This window comes from Myotis brandtii, unplaced genomic scaffold (genome assembly GCF_000412655.1).
Source record: "Myotis brandtii unplaced genomic scaffold, ASM41265v1 scaffold79, whole genome shotgun sequence".
NCBI lineage: Eukaryota > Metazoa > Chordata > Mammalia > Chiroptera > Vespertilionidae > Myotis > Myotis brandtii.
The window spans coordinates 8,131,807-8,152,840 of record NW_005371173.1 but is presented as its reverse complement, the minus strand read 5'-3'; the positions used below and the strand labels follow the sequence as shown (position 1 = coordinate 8,152,840).

Genomic DNA, 21,034 nt, shown 5'->3' with positions numbered 1-21,034 from the left:
ATAAATAAAAGCAGAAGAAAATACCTGGTGGCCCTAAAAATCCTGGGTTTCCTGGATATCCTTTTTGACCAGGTGGTCCCATCTCGCCTTGATGACCTGGCATTCCTGGTGGTCCAGGTTCTCCAGGCAGTCCTGACCTATCCAAACCTGGAATCCCTGGGTCTCCCTTTGGTCCTGCTTCACCTTTTCTGCCTATATGTGAATGAATGAATGAATGAATGAATGAAATAAAGGAATGGACACACAAGTACTTTCCCCACCAACTAAAGAAATATTTTATGGCTGTAAATATTTAGCTTTGTGATTTGGGGCTAAATAAAACACATCCTCATCGGATGGATGGATTGATTGGTTAGTTAATGTCCCCTCCTATAAAATTTTTAAGATCTCTTCTGGCTTTAGCATTCTCTGTTTCAATGACTCTTGTAGTAATAAAAATGTAAAATTTAGATCTATTTTCTAGTTCTGCGGGCATATCCTGGGACTGCACTTAATGACTTTTCCTTAGTCTTGAACTTACAGAACACATTCAGTGCCACTCACCATGCGTGAGTCCTCACTGTAACAAATCCATGAAAACAAGGTTTATGTTTCATACCAGTTCCCATGAGCAGTGGTCAGGACTTGCTGCTGGACAGTTCCAGAGTCAAACAGCAAAGCACCTAGCAGGAGTCCAAGGCCACTTGCCCATCTAGGACTGGTTTTGAGGCCCTCCTCTTACCTTGTTGCCCTTTCAATCCATTTAAGCCTGGAAGTCCTTGGGGTCCCCTGGGACCCTCTGTGCATCTCCCTGAGAGTCCTTTTTCTCCAGGTGGTCCAGGCTTCCCTGGATCCCCTGCAAAAGAGAGTCCAAGAATATATTCCGGGGCCAAAATCCAAGGTCCTAGAATTGCTATCCCAAGTATTCTCCTGTAACCCCCCCCCCCTAAATTGGGCCAATATTTATTATCATTAATATGTCTTATACAGAGAACACTCATTAAGAAGGAAAGAAGGAACAAAGAAGGGAAGAAGGAACAAAGGTGGAGCAACAATGTTGAGTGGAGAAATAATTAAGCCCCACAGATTCTATTTATTCATCTAGAACTTTGTTTGAGAATTCTTCACCCCTACACAGAGCATCCTGACTGGCACCTACACATTCAATTTGTTGCATTTTAGCAAAGCTCACAGTGGAGAAAAGTACCTCGTGGTCCATCAAGCCCTCCAGTTCCTGGAATTCCAGGGAGACCTGGAAGTCCAGGGAGTCCAATTGCTCCATTTTCCCCAGAATTGCCTCTTTCTCCTGGAAAACCTGGTGTTCCTGGTTCTCCAGGCATGGCTAGTCCTGGTTCTCCCTGTGGCACAGAAATGGTGTTAGGATTATTATATAATGCTTCTAGATATTTATTGACTACTAGTGGCCTGGTGCATGGATTTGTGCACATCGAAAAGAAATTAATTAGAAGAAAGATTCGTGCGGTAATTACGTTACAGAAAAAATTACATGTCAAAATAGTATATATAATATAGTATTATAAAATTAAAACACACATGTGATTGGCGCCTGCAGGAGCTTTATATGTATCACACATGTGTGAGTCAACATCTATTTTTAAATTTCCAGTGCAGGTCATATGTACCGGCCTGTCAGATGTACGTACGGTCAGTCACTTAGCCTTTTATACATATAGAATGGCTTGTCTTTAGGGCTATTTACTTGAAGATAACATCTTCATTATGGAGATCCTAAGTACCTTTTTTCACAGTCACTACCATTCTATCAACTCTCCTTTTTCAACTCTAGTTGCTGACTTTTCTATAAATTTATGCATAATAATTCTTTAGATCCCCTACTTTTTCATAATACTGTGGGATTTTCTGTAACAATCTAGATGTCTCTATGCTTGAGTTTTCTCATAACTATCCACGTTTCTTTCTAGAGTTCTTCCATTTTCTTTTTTTAAAAAAATATTTTATTGATTTTTTACAGAGAGGAAGGGAGAGGGATAGAGAGTTAGGAACATCGATGAGAGAGAAACATTGATCAGCTGCCTCTTGCACATCTCCTACTGGGGATGTGCCCGCAACCAAGGTACATGCCCTTGACCGGAATCGAACCTGGGACCTTTCAGTCCACAGGCCGACGCTCTATCCACTGAGCCAAACCGGTTAGGGCAAGTTCTCCCATTTTAAATATGTATGTTTCTGAAGGTTAAGGAAGAAATAGAAAGGCAAACCTGTCTTAACACTTTCTGTTTTCCTTTCTAAAAGGGAGGAATAGTTAAAAAACTTTAAAAAATTCATCTGCTTTATCATTTACAAGTATATTGATAATTTCTACACAGAGCATCCTGACTGGCAGGAACATCCTAACTGGCCAACTGTAATTGTTCCTCCTCTTCCCCATTTCAGTCTGAATTTTAATTCTCAAAGACCTTGGCTCCTGGGAGGCCTGGACTTCCAGGTAACCCTGGCTTTCCCATTTCTCCAGGACAACCTGGTGATCCTTTAGTTCCCGGAGAACCTCGGTCTCCTACAGGGAAAAAAAATAAAGGTTGCATGATTAGTCTTATTAAAAGATTTTGGGCAGTATCTCTTTTATTTTACCTTATGTCATGAGGCAAGTAGCTATAAATGTTTTATGGAAGTTTGAGTGATGAAAAAGCCAATGGCTAAATTAGCAATTTTTAAAAATTCAATTCCAAATCAGATTACATTGGTTCCCAATTTTTAAAATTACCTTCTCCATTTTTGTTGTTTAACATCACTACAATTTTGATTCAGTATTTTTTTAAACCACTGATCTCAGTTGACCATTGGAGGGACTTTTTCTTTAAGAAGCATATTTTACATTCAATATATAGCCAAATACATATTTACACACACACACACACACACACACACACACACACACACACACACACACACACAACCCATATCAAGATATAAAGCAGTTCCAGTACCTACCTAACCTTTCTCACCATGGGTTGCTCAAGAGAACTACTTCCTAATGCCCTATAGCAGCCACTGAATGTAATGAGTTAACTTGTCTCTTTTGCTTTATGACGAGAGAATTGAGAAAGAAGTCACACACATCATTTTTTCTGTTCTGTGGTTCAGAAGAGGAAACCCTGGGTGGAGCAAAGCTGCCTTCAGAGAGTTCCTTTATGCCCCTAATTTGACCAAATTTTAATTAACAGTTAGTTTATGGGCTTCATTAGGTTTAAATGGGAAATTCGGACTCTCTTGTTTCCAGGAGCTCTTAGGCTAGTCCCGGTGCCCAGTTTGGAGTCTCCTTCGTGAAGGTGACTCCAGAGGGGATACAGCCAGGAGGCAATTTTCTTCATGCAGGGTCCAAGAAGGACGAGGCAAAAACATGGGCCAGGCTGGGTTGCTTCAGAGGTCACTGGCAAGGAATTTCAGTCAAAGACATTCTTGGGACCACATGAAAAATCTGATTAGGTTTTTCATTTCAAGTACATACTCATAAATTGAGATCAATATTCCCATGTTTGGGCAGAACTGATGCATGGTAAATACTGATGATACATTAATTTAAGAGATAAAACACCAAAAAAAGGATTATCATTTCTTTTTTTTTGAGTTATTTTATTGAATTTACTGGGTGACATTGGTTTACAAAATCATACAGGTTTCAATAAACATCTGCATGCTGCATTGTGCACCCACCAAAGTCTCTTTCCATCCCCATTGTCTCCCAATTTGCCCACCTCTACCTAGGCCCCATTCCCTTTTTCTCTGGCTCTTACCACACTGTTGTCTATGTATTTTGTATATATGATTTTTGGCTAATCCCTTCATCTTCTTTCATCCAGTTGCCCTGCCCCTTTCCCTCCAACAGTTGTCAGCCTGTTCCATGTATCCACACCTCTGTTTCTATTTTGCTCATAAGTTTATTTTGTTCATTAGATTCCACATAATATTGAGATCATATGGTATTTGTCTTCTCTGAATGGCTGATTTCACTTAGCATAATAATCTCGGATTATTATTTCAACAAACACCTTAAATAATACTGAAAAAAACATGAAAATATTATAAAACCTGAAATTGTATGCAACAGCCCAGTGACTGAGGTTACTCATATATCACCCCAGATAAGACTTGATGTGTGTGTGTGTGTGTGTGTGTGTGTGTGTGTGTGTGTGTGTATGCACTTGTCAGTGGGGAGCCGCTGCATTTCTTTGGAGAGTTTTCCCTTTGATGAGAAACAGCATCTTTTTTTCCTAAAGAAAAATAACTTCTGTGGTTTATTTTGGAGTGAATGGGGAAATCAGCTGTGTGTGATTTCATATTCTTTTTTATTATAAGAGAAATGCATAAAGTGAAGAAATGTATAAATTAAAAAGTGTAGGCATCTATTCAGAAGTAAAGAAAGAATTCCTCACAATCCCACTATCAAGAAGAATCACTTTGGTGAATTTTTATGCATTTAAAAAATATGATTGAGATGAGGCTGCATAAATCAATGTGAACTCTCTCTTTTTATCTATCATCATTGTAGGATATTTTCCCCATTTAAGACTGATAAAAGACATCATTTTAAAGGATAGCATGCATATTTCCTATGTTATTCACTATACATATTTATAGTTTCTAAATATCCACAATGAACCTTACGTTTTAAAATTTTTTAACTTACCCTTAGGTCCAGGAGGCCCAGGGAATCCAATTCCTGGAATTCCTGGATCTCCGTCAGGCCCAGGAATACCTGGTTCACATTTTCCTGTTTGTCCTGGGAAGCCTTAACAACACATATACATCCACATCAGCAACTTTCCTTTATATTGCCTTATAACCAAATGTCTAAGTTTCTGTGTCATCCCAGACATTTTTGGAAATTAAAAAAGAATTTACCACAACCCTGACTTCCTCCCCATTCCTATCCAGTGGGCTAATCATTAGGAACTACAAATAATTTTGAAAATATAATTTATCTCCTAAAAGAATTTTTCTAAATATCTTAAATCATATAAATCTCTCTCCATTCATATTGGCAAAGAAGTTAAGTTTTCCAATGAAGAAGCTGTGGGAACTATAGTCATCGCTGGCACCCAGTCCTTGCTCCTCCACCAAAATCCATGAAGACTGTTCTGCTCATGAATTCCTCTTAAGTAACTATTTCAACTCCATTTTGGAATCAGAAGCACCAATGGGAATAATCTGGGTAACTTCAAAGGACAAGAGCAAGTCCCCTGTCTGTTGCCTTGTCATCTGACAAACTGGCCTGTGCTCTCTTTGGGAGCCAATGAATATAATTTTTCCTTAAAACTGGAACAGTGTTTTCCCAGGAAAGTCTGGGTGCTGTCTGATGCCAGGCACCAGACTTGGCAAAGAGGATACTTACCAGGTGGACCGCGGGGGCCAGCATGGCCTGGCGGCCCTGGTGGTCCTGGGAGCCCTGGGACTGGTGTTGAGACACTGAATTCTCCCCTAGGGCCTTAAGAAGATTTATGATCATAAAATCAGTGTGCATATTGAAGCTTTTTCTTGGTTCAGAGGAAAAATATATGATAGGCTAATAAAGGGTTTACAGACATATTCCAAGAAATATGAAGAATAATCTCTGCAAAATTGGCTTAACGATGACTAGCCCATAGGAACTTTTTAACTTAATTGATAAATATTTATAAGCATCTATTATTGTCTATGCCTTGTTTTAATTAACAGCCCAACATGCTGGCCTATTGGAAGAGAGCCTATTCTGAAAAGAATTGATAATATGAATTCTGCTTAGATATTGGTGAATACTGGCAGGATACTTATTTATTGGGTAACTAGTTTTCATAAGAAGGACATATGAAATATTGCACAAACCACAAAGTGGGGCTGATGTGGGTTTAAATCTTGGCTTTGCTCTTTGTAAGGTCTGTGAGTTTGGCTATATTTCCAAACCTCTCCAATAACTTCCTCAGGTGTCATTGTGAAAATAACACCTGCCTAGCTAGTCAAGGTTTGAGATAATGTTCTGACCACAGTGGCCAATATTAAAAACATGTTAGTGATTAGTACTGCCCATATATTTATACATTTATAGGAAAAATAAGTAGTGTGATGGGAAAATTGATGATAATGTATTTTAGAACATTGGAGTGTTTCACTAAAGATTCACAGTTAGAAAGAATAGAAGAGGGTTTGAAGATGGATTACGAGAGGACTGAGAAACATTTTCAGTCAAGGACCAGATAGAAAATAGTTTCAGTTTTGTGGTTCAGATGGTTTTTGTCATAACTACTCAACTCTGCTATCATAGCATGAGAGCGGCCAAGAAGAATATGTAATGGATGAGTGTAGCTGAGTGCCAATTACACTTTGTTTATGGACACTGAAACTGGAATTTCATATAATTTTCACCTGTCACAAAATAGTATTCAAAAAATTTTCCCCAAAACATTAAAAAATATAAAAAATTCTTAGCTTTTGGATGACACATGAATAAGTGGTGAGCTGGATTTGGACTGTGAGCTGCCATGGTTGGCCAATTCTTGGATTAAAATAGCAGCCTTAAAGGTGAGGCACAGAAAAATATACATCATATATATAAGCTTTATATGTATTTGAACTCCATAAAATAAGCTTTACATACACATGTAGACAAAAATGCCAGCATACAATGTATATATGGATACTATGGGGATGTACTCTCAAAATTTTTTTTAACAATGAGGGATGCTACAAAAAAATTTTGGATGGGGAGGGTTGGGGCGCGGGAGGGGGGGTAAGAGATCAACCGAAGGACTTGTATGAATGCATATAAGCATAACCAATGGACATAAGACACTGGGGGGTAGGGGAGGCCAGGGGAATGTCAAGGGGGGGGGAAGAGGAGACATATGTAATACTCTTTGTAGTACTTTAAGCATTAAAACAAAATAAAAAATGATAAATAAAAAATAAAATAAAATAAAATAAAATCAATAAAAACATTAAAAAAAATTTGGAGACCACTGGTCCATTGGTCTCACCCTTTGAGTGACTTTAGAAGTAAAAATTGATTATGGTAGCATTACTTATTAAAAACTGTCAGTAACATGTAATTCTCATCTTTTGCCACATTCTTCACTACAGATAAATATTGATGATCAGATCCCTCCTGAATCTAGCAACTTCATTCAGTACACGTGGATCCCGAAGTTACCGGGACTTTGAAACTACTATTAGATGAATTTTCTTCATTTGTCTTAGATATTTTGAAGTTTTATTTATAATTCATTTATTGGGTTATGAGTCAAAAAGAACAAATTTGTAATCATATTAGTGGACCCTTGAGATCTAGAAGAGGCATCTCAAGACCAATTTCATAGGTTTTATGCAACCTCTTTGCTTACTCTGACTTCTACTCATCTGTTAGGATCTATTAATTCCATATATTTATGTCAGTAATGAATATAAACTATCCTAGGAAAGTTTAGTTGAATTGCTCAGTAATGGAAAAAAATAGATTTTTCTCTAATATGTCCTATATGTTCTTTTCCCGTGTCTATGGGTTGACATATTCTACTTCTTAGGAATAAGTTTCTATACACCCACTGATCTTGAGGGAGCTTCACTAGCTCTAGGAACCATCAACCCACCCACAGGAAAACAGGACTGGAAAGAAAACTAACCAACCGGCGTCTCCAGGTGGTCCAGGGGCTCCAGGAACTCCTTGGGCGCCCTTTGGACCAGGCTCTCCCTGCGGTCCATAGCCTGGTGGTCCAGCTGGTCCTGCGGGTCCTGGGGACCCAGGGATGCCAGGATCCCCTGGAGGACCAGGGTCCCCCTTCTCACCACGGAGGGCCTGTGACAATAGGAATATGTTTGGATAGTGCTTCATTCCAGTATTTCCTTACATAGATTAATATAACCACAAATATGAATGCCACTTAGACGGTCAGGGAGAAAGTACTGAATTAAAGAGAAGTTGGCATTTGAAGGGAATTATCACTAACGTAAGGGTGCCCTATGGTTTCTGCAGTTTTGTGCCCTTTGGAATTCAGTCACATTTCATCAACTGGGAACCCTGAGTCCCACTTGAGATGTCCGACAATGGGGTGCCACCCATGTGATAGTAGCCCCTCAAACCTACCTCACATGGTCAACAGTTCAAATGGAAATGACACTCATGTAATGGTACCTTTCAAAAATCAAATCAGTGCAGCTTAAAACCTTTGTTTGTTTGGTTTTCACCAGGTGTTTCCACAAAGGTGACACTCCATCTGTATTAATTTTTTCTTATAAAATGTCTTTTAAAATATTTTCCAGGTTGTAACATTGAAAAGAAAATTGTATGTTTTAAAGAAGTTGATACCAACCGGTTTGCCTTTAGGTCCTGGTAATCCTTTCACTCCAGGGGTTCCAGGAATTCCATCCAAGCCCGCTCTGCCAGGCGGCCCTCTGGGCCCCGGGTCTCCTGGACTACCCGCTTCTCCCTCAGGCTGAGCTGCTTCGCCTTTTTCTCCTTTAAGTCCTAGATCACCCTGAGCACCCGGGAATCCCTAGGGTGGGAGAGACATGAGTCTGCATTGTTTTTGGGTAGAGTTGTTTTTGTGTCAAGCTCAATAGAAAATGTCAATTTTAATGAAACATGTATTTTTTTAGACACTTATTTGGTCCAAAAATATAATTTTAAGCTTTTTTCTCTTTTGGTAGCTAGACAGTACAATTCAATGCAACACACATAATAATATAATTCAATATGATACAATAATCATCACAATTCAGATTCTGTTAGAATAGTGGTAAATTTTAACATGCATCTCTGGATAATTTAATATATTTATCCACATATAACTTTCTGATTTGCTATTGTAATCAAAATTTAAATTTTTAACAACTTTATTGAGGTATAATTTATATATAAAATATGTCCTTTGTAAGAACACAATTCAATGATTTTTAAAATAAATGTATACTAGCATATCTATACTACAAACACCACAGTCCAGTGTCAAAACATTTTTATCACTCCCCCAAATTCCCTTAAGCCCATTTGCAGTCAATTCCTGTTCCCAACCTCAGTCCTGGGCAACCAGTGATCTGCTTTCTGTCTCTGATACCATTTTAAATAATTATAAATTCATTATTTCATTCACACATCATTTGTTCATTCATTCATTCATTCATTCAATCAACACATAACTGTTAAGTGCCTGCCCTTTGCCAGGCACTAAACCAATAGCCTGTGTGTGGTGCAACCATATTTCCAGCCAGAGTATTCCATTCTCCAAATTGAAATTAAAGCTTTATAACCATGAAATCTTACTGGGAATCCTGGAAGACCCACACTTCCTGGGGACCCTGGGCTTCCTTTAATGCCAGCTGCCCCTCGTCCTCCTGCAAAGCAGTGAATTGGTAAATATTCATTGAACACCAATTCTAAGGGTAAGGTAGTGTGTGAAAAAAAAAATAGGGTGTTTTCTTCTGAGCAAAGAAAGACAAATTTCTATTTTAAAACATACAGTTCAAGAAGAGAATGGGAGTATATCACTTGGATAAGAGACAATGTAAAAAAAACAAGAGCTCAAAAATTTTAACTTCCTAAGATTCTTGTCTTTATAATTTTAAAGAGATACATTTTTATGATGATAAAAGTAATACATGCTCAATGTAAAAAAAATGAACAGAAGTAAGATAATGAAAATCACCCATAAATCTACCATCAGAAGACAGTATTTGCTAAAATTTTCATGTAGATTAGTCTAAAATTTTATATCCATAAATACATACACATTGACAAATATATACATTTATAGCTTCACTTTAAATGGGTGCACAATAAGCCTATTGTGTGGGTGAACCATCGTTTATTCAGCTAAATGCTATTTTGAGACATTTAGATTGTTTTTTCAACTTTAACTGTTGTAAACAATGCTCTGATAAATACCTTTGGATATTTAATTCTCCAAATTTATCCAATTATTTTCTTTACAATAAATTCCTAAAAGTTCAACTGTAGGACCAATGGGTACACACTTTTCTAAGACTTTGGATATCTATTGTCAAATTGCATTTTGCTGTACAATTTTAACTTCCTATAGGTATTTAAGCATCTCTGTAAAGATGATTTCTTTAGAAGATCTTTTGAATGAATTTCAGGCCAGTTTATTAACAACTATTTGTTCAGATTTATTTTTTGCAAGTTCTTTGCCATGATATATATTTTTTGACAGTAATCCAAATGGTTTTACTGCTTATATATATTCTTTGAGCTGTAGGGAAACCAAGGAAAACATCATTCAGTGAGTGGACCCTTTGTACTTGCAAAAACACTTGTCGGCAAATTGTCTGTACCTGGGGTTCCTTTTACGCCATCAAATCCTGGCAGCCCTGGGAGACCCGGAGGCCCTGGGACACAAGGACAGTCTGTGCACACGAGGCCTGGCTCCCCTGCAATGAGAGTGTGCTCGGTTACTCATACACCCCCACCACGTCCACAGAGAGGACAGGGGGTTTCCAACTGCACAATTCTTTCTTACATTGAACATTCTTCCATGTAGTGCAAATCATGTACGACATTTCACATATTAATAAAAAACTTTTCATCTATTACATCTGCTTATTTTATCCCTCTGAGCTTCTAGGTGCTCTTCGACAGAAACTCCCGTTTAGTGTAAAATAGCTACTATGCCCATGTTTCCCTCTTTCAGTGCAGGATAAAACTCACATTCTAGGAATAGCCAATGATTTATTGCATGGTTACTAAATAAATGGCTGCTTTACAGATAAAGGAATACTTTTAGCTAGTTCCTTTGGAAAAGAAGCCATCTCTGACTGCCTGCTGTTTGGGATCATTGTTGCCTCAGGGAGAAAAAAGCAGTGATAGTGATGGTGATGAGAATGGTAATAGAACAACCCCACTGATTGAACCAACCTTTGCGCCCATCGACACCTGGGATTCCTGGAGGCCCCACGTGGCCTGGAGGTCCACCTTGTCCAGGGGGACCTTTGCGATATACGATGTTACCTACAAAAAGACACTGGTTTTTAAAACATTTCTTTAAGTGTTTTCTTTTTCAATTAGCAGGCGTTTTAGCAATATGTGTTATGGTATATGCATTTCCCCATTTGTTTTGGAAGCTGAGTCCTTCGAAGTTTAGCTGCAGCTGAAAGGCTGAAGCGTGTCGACCAGCTTTTCCTTTCACATCACCCACAGGTGATATTTATATGGTATTTCTCATCACACAAGCAACCCATTTACCTTATTATACTATTTCCAATTACTCCAAGACTATCCCTTTAGCATTTTTAGGCAAAGGGTCAAATCTCGTGCTTCTGTGCATGTTGAATACACGATATACGTATATCTCCTTGATATATTGTAGATGCTTCATACATACCGAGGGGAAAAAATTCTGACTCAGAATGCCACCTGTTTCCTCCTCACTGCTTGTTCACACCGACTGAGTTTCTCATTCTTAAAGCAGCTCTCCAAGAAAGCTCTTCCCAGTCTTCTACATATTATCTGCTATTATAGTGTTACCATGAATAGCGACTTCTCTTAAACTATTGTGTTCTATAACCTAATTTTTGGTCTTGCCATTTCAAATATAGGTTGAAGGCAATGCTGATGAAACTAAATATTTAAAAACAGTACCTATAGCTGCCAAAAATGTCATTTCAACAAGGTAACAGTGGAAACACTTAATTTGGGTGGAACTTGGTGTGCGTTATATTAGGTCTGCTTGACTGTGAAAAGAATGCCCTTTTGTGATCCAGTTTTCTGTGTCTTCAAGATGACTGGATAGTTACCTTTAAACAGTAAAATCAGATGGCAGTTTTATACTTAATGTAGACTTATATGTATACTTACACATTTATACATTTATATGTACTTAACACATGTTCATACTCATTTCATACTTAATTCAACAAATAGTTGAGTATCTACAATGTTCCATCCCCCTTTAAGCAAATGATGGGGCTTAAAACAGCAGAGAAGACACAGTCCTTGACCTCAAGGAGCTTTGATTCTTGTAGAGGAAACTGACAAAGACAGGGCAATGTGAAACATTCTATAACTGGGCTAAGCATGAGTGTTTAGGGTGCAGGCTCAGTGAAAACTGTCTGCAGGACTTGAATTTGAAGCTGCAACTGGGTGGACAGACAGATGTTGCTTAGCAAGAGAAGATAGCAAGCCAGGGCAGTCTCCAAGGGGAGAGGGAGTGGTACAGGGGCCAGATACTGACTTTAGCATCCATTAGGTACAAGAACTGTGCACATCAGGCTTGCCATCAATAAAATGAGGACACAGCCCATATCTTGAGAAAGACTTGGAGGACTAAGAATTATTAAATCAGTAGTAGAGTTTTAGTTTAGTTTTATTTTGCTTTGTTTCCCATATAGGTCTATACCATAGCTTGACAGATTTATTCTTGGACATTATATCCTTTATTAATGGGATAATTTCTTAAATTGTCATTGGCCTAAAGAAACGCTTTTATTTTTATTTTTTTAAAATATTGCTCACATAACCAGACACTTAACTGAATTGTCTTAGTAATAATAAAAGTCTTCCAGATTATTCTTTTGGATTCTCTACATTTGTAATCATATTGTCTATAAAAAATGTCTCTTTCCTTTCAAATAGTCCCTGACACAGAAAATTCTTAAGGCTATTACGAGAGTTGAGGATAAATCTAAGACCTGCCAGGCACCTGCCAGGCACCTGCCAGGCACCTGCCAGGAAGGATATTTAAAATACCAAGAGTGACATATATTTTCATAGGTTCTATGTACCTATCAGCCAATACAGATGCTGAGTGGCTCTTCAGAGAGATGGAGAGGAAAGGACACCTGAACCTGAACCTGAACCTCCAGGTACCACTTCAAATCCTGAGGACCCCAGCTCTGTGGTCTCTGACCCACTCCACCTGGCAGCATCTTGTCTTGAGCCCATACTGCACACCTACAGCCTCTTGCTCTGGGGCTTCCCTGCTGATGCCAAAGCATGGGATGCCCTGCGAGCCAGGCAAACACAGCCTGGAGGTGTGGGGGTGGGCAGTCCAGTGCTGTGGGAGCATATTTTTGACCCAGGTGAGGTAGGAGCTGGTGGATAAATTCTTGCCTCTTTCTCCCCTGGGACAGGTTATCCTGAGACAAAGTTACACAGCTTCTTGGAAGACAGTCTCCAGGGACTGAACAAGCAGTTGCCCTTGGCCTAGGCCAACCTGATCATCGTCACTCCTTCCCTGCCCCATAACTCGTGTCCCTGTCTCTCACTCTGCCGTCTGTGGGAACTCTAGGTAAAGCTTTGCTGCACTTGCAGAGTAGTCATGCCACCATAGTTGTTTCCACAGAGCTGATAAAACAAAACCAGTGGAAAGCTAACTGCTAAGATTCACACAGGCTGACGGCCAAGCTCTAAGTGAGGCCCTCTGCCTCTGATTCGCACACACCTGTCACTGGGCAAAGTACACAAAACGGACCCATTAGGCATTTTACCTGGTGGTCCTGGAGGTCCCGGCAGCCCTGGAGGGCCCGGTGAACCAGGACAACCCGGGGCCCCGGGAGGCCCCACTGCATCCTTTCCTGGGGGTCCTCGCTCCCCTTTACTTCCTTTCATGCCTGGTGGTCCAGGGGCTCCTCTGAGGCCAGGCTTTGATGACCCTTGGAGGAAAATAATCAATTTATTACATTTTAGTTTTTTCCCTGATTAATATATGATTATTTTCAATTGCAAAATGTGATGTATTCTGATTTATAACAGTTGCACTACTGAAAGGTATATTAAGCATATAGAATTAAGAGTATCTTCCTTTCTCATGTGACCTTGTTAAATGATCACAGTTGCAAAATGTGATGTATTCTGATTTATAACAGTTGCACCACTGAAAGGTATATTAAGCATATAAAATTAAGAGTATCTTCCTTTCTTCAATGTGACCTTGTTAAATGATCACAGAACAGCAGAGCTCAGAACTCTCCATGCCCACAAGCTAATTTATAGTTGTTTATTACAAGAGACTGAAACAGAGTTTGGGATGCACAGTAGTCCTTTTACTTAAAAGGACTTCATGAGAATTCTTCAATATTAGAGGCCCAGTGCATGAAATTCATGCACTTGGTGTGTGTGTGTGGGGGAGGGGGGTTCCCTCAGCATGGCCTGTGCCCTCTTGCAGTCCAGGAGCCCTCGGGGCATGTCCGTCTGACAGCTTAGACCCGCTCCCCCATGGGCCTAAGCCGACAGTCGGACATCCTTAGTGCTGCCACGGAGGCAGGAGAGCCGAAAGCCTGGCTTCTGGCTGAGTGGCACTCCCCCTGTGGGAGCGCACTGACCACCAGGTGGCAGCTCCTGCATTGAGCGTCTGCCCCTGGTGGTCAGTGTGCATCATAGCGACTGGTCATTCCACTGTTCAGTTGATTTGTGTGTTAACCTTTTATTATATAGGATATGCTACTTTGTAGACTTTTAAATTAGAGACTATGAGATGCCTACTTTGTAGTGTCCCAAAGAAGAAAGAAAGTTGTAATTGGACTTCATTCCTGCCAATTGTCTTAGATATGGAAGGGCATGCTGGGGGAGGAGGCACCTCCTGGGAGAGATGCCAGGCCCGGTGGTACAAAATGCATTTCATCTATCTCTCCTAAGATGATGAGGATGTGAGGACGGGGGAAGTCTTGAATCTCTGACTCAAAAACGGTTTAATTGTTAAGCAGAGAGACCTCATCACCAAGGGGCTGAGAAAAATCTGATTATTGAGCAGAAGGATTTGGTAAATAAAGGTAAATGCCTCTGACTGACACTGCTTTAGAGCTTTATAATTTTCACTCACTGGCTTCTTGAAGGAGCCTATCTATTCATTACTTAGGGGCCAGGCATGTAAAAGGAAGTCTTCTGTAACCTTTGGCCAGTCCTCTGAAATACCCTTTTGTCCCATTGTAACTTCAAGAGATACCCACTGTCTATAGTTTGATGTATATGTTTTTATGCACATGCAAGTGCACATAATATTTATCCATTCACCTATTTTTCCACTAGGATGGTAATATACACATACTTCTGCAATCTGCTTAATTACAATTCATTTTCCAAATTAGGAAATAGTTTAAATGTACAACATGGTATAAAGAAAAATATAGTGGATGGCAAAGCTTATCAAATGTTTGCTATTTTTTTTCTTAGTTACTCTTCCTTTACAAAAGGACACATCACATCATTACAGCTATAATTGCGGCCTCTGTGGAACCATCCTTGATTCTATTTCTCCTCCCTTTCTCAAGAGGCAACCACGCTAATGACTCATGGGTGCTTCTACACTTTATGGAATTGCCTATGTTTCTATAAACAATATATTGTAAAATTTAAAATGTCACATAAAAAGTATAACCTATGAATTCTGATGCAACTTGAAAACTATGATTTTTAACCAAGCTAATCACCATCAAACTAGTTTTTCTCTCTGTGCCTCCTCTGAGTTTTAAGGCTTCTTCTCATATACCTAGTTTGCTGTCTTACACTTAGTTAAAACCACTGAGAAGTGAAAAAGAGCATTTCTACAACACTGTGTAATTTTTCACTTCCTTTTCACAAGTAAAAATTTGCAAACACTTTTATACCAATTAACGAAAGATTTGCCTTCCATAAATAATGCCAACTTACTAGAGAGCAGTGCATTTGACTTTTTAATAGCATTTCTGTTGATACCCTGAGAAACATGTACATACCTGGCCTTCCAGGATCTCCGGGAGGGCCACTGGGACCTATGAATACAGAACAGCAATAAATTGCTTATGAAGAAATAAATACCCTGTCACCCCATTCTTGCAATCTTGGGTTATAATATAATAATAATTAATGATAAATATTTTCCACACTTTTTCTCCATTCTCATATAGATACATATTAGAAAACTTTACTTATTTAGACAAACTGCAGAGAAGAAACTAATCTCAGATAACCTTTTCAAATAATTCAGCAGAAACTCACTAAGAGCCTGCTCTGTGTGTACTTTGCTGGGATGGTTCAGATACAAGAAAAGCGAACAGCTGGAATTGTTAAGGATCTGTAGTTTGAGCTGGTGTCCCACCTCAGACTGCTTCTAGCTCTAAAATTGCCTTAAAAAATCTATATCTAAATGTATCTGTCCATTTATTTAAATACACTGGGAATTTTTCCTTTAAGCACAAATCTCCTTTGAAAAATCTTGTTTAAGCCATTAATTTGCCTAGATTAGTGTGCTCAATCCTGCTGCACGTTAGAATAATCCGAGGCGCTTTCACATTCTGCTCATGTCCAGAGCCTTCCTCCTGACAAATCAGAGTCACAGGGGGACCCTGATGTGGGCATCAGTGAAGAAGTCCCAGGGGTTCTAAGGTGCAGCCAGAGATGAGAGAGCTCGCGGCCGAGACCTTTCCAATCCATCAAAGTGGGTAGAAGATAAGTAAGCGTGTCTTTAATTCATGGTGCCAGGCATCAGGAAACCAGGGCTTCAGTCACCCCTGGCCACTGTTGGTGTGGATTTGCTCAAATTCCAGCCATTCAGGTCTCCATTTTCACATCTGTAATCCCGCTGAGATAACAGATTTCTTACACTCCCTGGTCCTGCCCTCGGACCATGTTAGTGTCTGCTTGCCAGACTTGAACTTCGTGATTTCCTGCATGAAGTTAATTTAATGATTTTTTGGTATTTTCATTCAAAAGTTTCACATAAATTTTTCAAGTTTTGTATAGAAATTAGGAGACACCAAAAAATGCCACCATCCATGAAAATGAGGAGACTTCCCTTCTCCCCCTGCAAATTCTAGGTCTATAAGCACATGTTGTGTTACCTTGAAAGATGAAAATGGTCAGCAAATGCTTCAGGAAGGAATTTATTCTCACCCTGTGGGCCACGCGCTCCTTTGGGCCCTGGAGGACCTGGAGTTCCCTCATCTCCCTTTACCGCGTATGCATCATAATATTCTGTCTTAAAGGAAAAAGAAATGAAGAAAAAGGAAGAATAGCTATTTATGGACATTCGCCAAATGCAATGACTTCAATTTCTTCTTTTTAGCCAGAATGATACTTTCCTCATTTTTCTCAATTCATAGGCTTATGTGTTAGCAGAAATAGGGTAGTCATGTATATGGGATGGATAAATTTAAAGATAAAAGTTGATATTTCTGGTATGGCATCATATATTTCATTTATATTTACATATATATCCATACAGACAGATATATCTATGTATGTGTGACTATGTACACAGATATTAAAGTTTCACAAAATAGTGATTTACCTTATGAATATGATCAACTCTGATATTTTTATTCTGTTCTATTTCACTTTTTGAAAATGCTTGTCCTGATGCACTGAATTTATTTTATCCTCAGACCTACACATCAAACAGTACTCTATTGACTATTTCTTTAACTTTCAGGACACCATTGACCTACAATAAGTACTACTGTTTCTGACATATTCTATGGACCTACTTCTGGTCTCTTTACCCATCTACTTCCTAAGCAATTTCCTCTGATGGTAGTAGATGCTGCAGTTACATAGAGTTGAGCATGAGACAATACAGAGTGAGCTAAAAATGCTTAGACTTCCTCTAAAGTGCAATTGGAAAAGTAGATATCACTTAGAATTCAGTCCATTTATCTTGAAAAGAAGATGAAAATGTAAAAGGTTTTTAAAAACCTCTGTTTGTTTTTTTCATATTTTACATGGGGCAATTCTTTGTTGACTTATTGAAAGATGAGGTAACAAGAACTTTGTGGTTAAGCAACAAGTAGAAAATAACAAAAAGAATGCATAATAATAGCAATAATAATCTGTAACAATAAAAGTGTAATATGCTAATTAGACCGGACATCCTTCTGGATGTCTGTCCTTCCTTCCGGACAAAGCCACAGCGGGCGGGGGCCAAGGCAGAGGCAGCAGAGGCCCTGGCCGTGGTGGCAGTGGGCGGGGGCCGGGGCCAAGGCCCTTGCACGAATTTTGTGCATCAGGCCTCTAGTAATGTAATAATCTTCTTCGTAAAATCCACAATGACCTCTGTGTGCCTGCAGAGTGTTGGCTAAGAGCTTTCACAACATAGCCCATTTCATCTTCCTGGCAACTCCATAAAAGTGCTTTGGGACTACTCGCATTTGAATCATTTGCTTGTAGTATAAAGATGCAGGTTTCCAGGACCCTCCTCCAGTAACCACGTTAAATTACTTGTCTGAGAGGTCTGACTGCATCATGTGCAATAGGATAGCTCCTCTCCCCATGATTCTTGTACCATACACTGTACTGTCAAACCTACTCAATGAAGAAATGGCAGCCCTGCTCAGCACATTGCATGTGAGGACCACTGTCTTTTGAGGGGGAGAGGAACAGATACCAGGACTCAGAGCCTGGCTCCCTTTTATTCCTCTACTTAAGCTGCAGATCACAGAATATAGAATGTGGCCACCCTGAAGCCAGAAGCTGACAGCTATCACATCCATGTCCTCACTGCAAGGAAGAGATGGCCTGCTGAGATGGAGCTTGGGCTGGGTGATTGGTGTTTGCTGGCCCTGCATGAAACCTGGTTGAGCTTTTCCTGCTGCCTGAAGGTGCACTTGTCATGACTAGCTGGAGAAAGTGGAGCCGGCTCCCTCACCCCTGGGTAGCCATCTGTCCTCCTACTCTATTCAGGATTCAGAATCCCCTTGGGCCAAATCTGATCCTTCCTCCCCACAGCCCAGGATGGGTACTACTAGTGCATATCAAAGACCAAAGAAGACCAAGTAGAAATATTTGTCCTTTGTCAAATAATGACAACAGCTATTGTTTTGCCCTGGTTTGATAAAAAAAATAAATACTATAATCTCTATCATAACCATTAATGAGAGACCCTGATTCAGAATTTCCTTGATCAAATATGACATTGACATTGTCTTTAATGATACTTACTGGGCCACGAAATCCTGGAGGGCCAATGTCCCCTTTCCACCCCTATGGCAAAAAACAATTACAATTATGGGTACAGTAATCAAAAGTATTTACACATTTGGTAGACTTAAAAAGCAAAATGCACAGGTAAACAAGAAATCAATGCTCAAAGTAATGTTATTTCTATGTAATATACAAACTTTAGATTATTTTCCTGGAGGGCTGTCTCTGGGTCAAGAGTCCCATCAGCAAGGTTCTGAAGAGGTGGTTGTTCTGGTGGCTCTCCAGGTTTCTTTCATGACACTCCCTTCAAAGGGTGTCCACATGCATTGTCCACTCCCCAGTTCTCTCCCAGATTAGAGGAACTGGGTCACCAGGCTATGGGTGTATGCAGTTCCCAGAATCCCAATGGTAACCAACCCCCTTTCCTATCTACTGAAGAGGGCATTTCAGAATTCTACTGGAAGTGGTATTATTAGAAGATACACCTTGAATTTGCACATATACCTACATATGAAAATTATTTGAATATGTCTGCAACATGTTGTCAGAAAGAAACCATGTGGAATACACTTCACAGCTAATTGATGATGACTTTTCAGTGTGTAACGGCCCAGGTTGAGACTCATGGAGCCACTTATCCTTATGCTTGATCTCCAATGACCCAAAACTTTCTACAATCCCAGGCCTTTTCCAGCTCCTTACGTGTGGGGAGCTGAAATCTCACTGGTCCTAAGATTCTACTACATAGAATAAATTTAATATCTTTTTCACTAGACAGACCTTCAAGTGCTTAAGTAAAGTTGCTACATCTCTCATTTCTTATTAAATATACTAAGGTATTTTAAAGAACAATGATTGCAATTTCTTGTACCTAGTTCCAGGGTGTGATGGGAAAAAGTGGGCAAAACCCAACCAATTGAAAAAGGCTGAAGATAGAACATGAGGTAGGGGATTACCTTAATGCCATCTTCACCCCTCAACCCAGGGAAGCCCCTGCTGCCTTTGGCTCCCTAAAGAACAGAGCGAAGAAAGGGGGTCAGAAGACACAGGGATCAATTTCTTTGTTGGAAGCAGAACAGTTTGAACTTTTTGGAAAAAGAAAATGTGCTCAGTTGTTCTCTCTTTTTAGTGTAAAACTATGATTCTCAAATGTAATTTTTAAAAAACGAAACACTACTAAGTGACTCTCAAAAAAATCCTTCTTTGTCTAATAGGATTGACATTTTTACTATGTCAGCAGGTAAACCATGCCTTTACCTTAGTGCCAGGGAACCCAGGGGCCCCGTCTTTTCCAGGTTTCCCCTAAAAACAAACAAAACAAAAACATGTAATCTAATAAATGTGGATAATATTAATAAACATGGAAAACTTAAATGAGATAATCATCTCCTCTCAACCTCAGGCAAGAAAGCTTGACTGATGCTTCCCTCCCAGTTATTAGAAGGACAAATATTAATCACAGAACACGCAAACATCTCCTCTTGCAGGGAAGGCAGAGACCAGTGGGAATGGGAAATAAGGAAGAAAGAGAGGAAATTAAGAGCAGAGCTTAAATTGATACTGTCCATCCAACTTTGGAAGGAAAATCAAGCAAGCACTGAGCTGAGAGGTGGACAAGAAAACCCAGAAAGTGAAAAGTTTCACAGTCAATTTATTTATTTGAAATGTTGCCAGTTGCATGAATTCCAGATGTGCCTGTGTTTAAATATATGTATAAAAAGTACATTGCAATGTCCAAACAGACAAGGCTCTTGGATGAACTATTATGGTATTTACCCTCCATGATAGAATTAAAAATCATACTGGATCAATATGGAAAAAGAAAATGTGCTCAGTTGTTCTCTCTTTTTAGTGTAAAACTATGATTCTCAAATGTAATTTTTAAAAAATGACACGCTTTTGGTTAGCTTATAACTACTAAGTGACTCTCAAAAAAAATCCTTCTTTGTCTAATAGGATTGACATTTTCACTATGTCAGCAGGTAAACCATGCCTTTACCTTAGTGCCAGGGAACCCAGGGGCCCCGTCTTTTCCAGGTTTCCCCTAAAAACAAACAAAACAAAAACATGTAATCTAATAAATGTGGATAATATTAATAAACATGGAAAACTTAAATGAGATAATCATCTCCTCTCAACCTCAGGCAAGAAAGCTTGACTGATGCTTCCCTCCCAGTTATTAGAAGGACAAATATTAATCACAGA

The 21,034-nt window shown here is 39.4% G+C and overlaps 1 protein-coding gene across 5 annotated transcripts in view; it reads right to left on the bottom strand.

Moving 5' to 3' along the window:
* COL4A3 (collagen, type IV, alpha 3 (Goodpasture antigen)) overlaps positions 1 to 21,034 on the bottom strand; it is a 130,222-nt gene that overhangs the window by 33,655 nt on the left and 75,533 nt on the right. For all 5 annotated transcript variants that reach the window (XM_014531046.1, XM_014531045.1, XM_014531043.1 and 2 more), the window contains exons 16-32: positions 20,087 to 20,131; positions 19,786 to 19,839; positions 18,848 to 18,889; positions 16,805 to 16,889; positions 15,649 to 15,684; positions 13,426 to 13,590; positions 10,856 to 10,948; positions 10,276 to 10,371; positions 9,248 to 9,318; positions 8,298 to 8,480; positions 7,615 to 7,783; positions 5,351 to 5,443; positions 4,646 to 4,747; positions 2,418 to 2,515; positions 1,187 to 1,337; positions 722 to 835; positions 25 to 192 (exon numbers count right to left, since the gene is read on the bottom strand). In XM_014531046.1, coding sequence (XP_014386532.1) covers positions 25 to 192; positions 722 to 835; positions 1,187 to 1,337; positions 2,418 to 2,515; positions 4,646 to 4,747; positions 5,351 to 5,443; positions 7,615 to 7,783; positions 8,298 to 8,480; positions 9,248 to 9,318; positions 10,276 to 10,371; positions 10,856 to 10,948; positions 13,426 to 13,590; positions 15,649 to 15,684; positions 16,805 to 16,889; positions 18,848 to 18,889; positions 19,786 to 19,839; positions 20,087 to 20,131 — 1,765 coding nt within the window. The remainder of the gene's footprint in view (positions 1 to 24; positions 193 to 721; positions 836 to 1,186; positions 1,338 to 2,417; positions 2,516 to 4,645; positions 4,748 to 5,350; positions 5,444 to 7,614; positions 7,784 to 8,297; positions 8,481 to 9,247; positions 9,319 to 10,275; positions 10,372 to 10,855; positions 10,949 to 13,425; positions 13,591 to 15,648; positions 15,685 to 16,804; positions 16,890 to 18,847; positions 18,890 to 19,785; positions 19,840 to 20,086; positions 20,132 to 21,034) is intronic.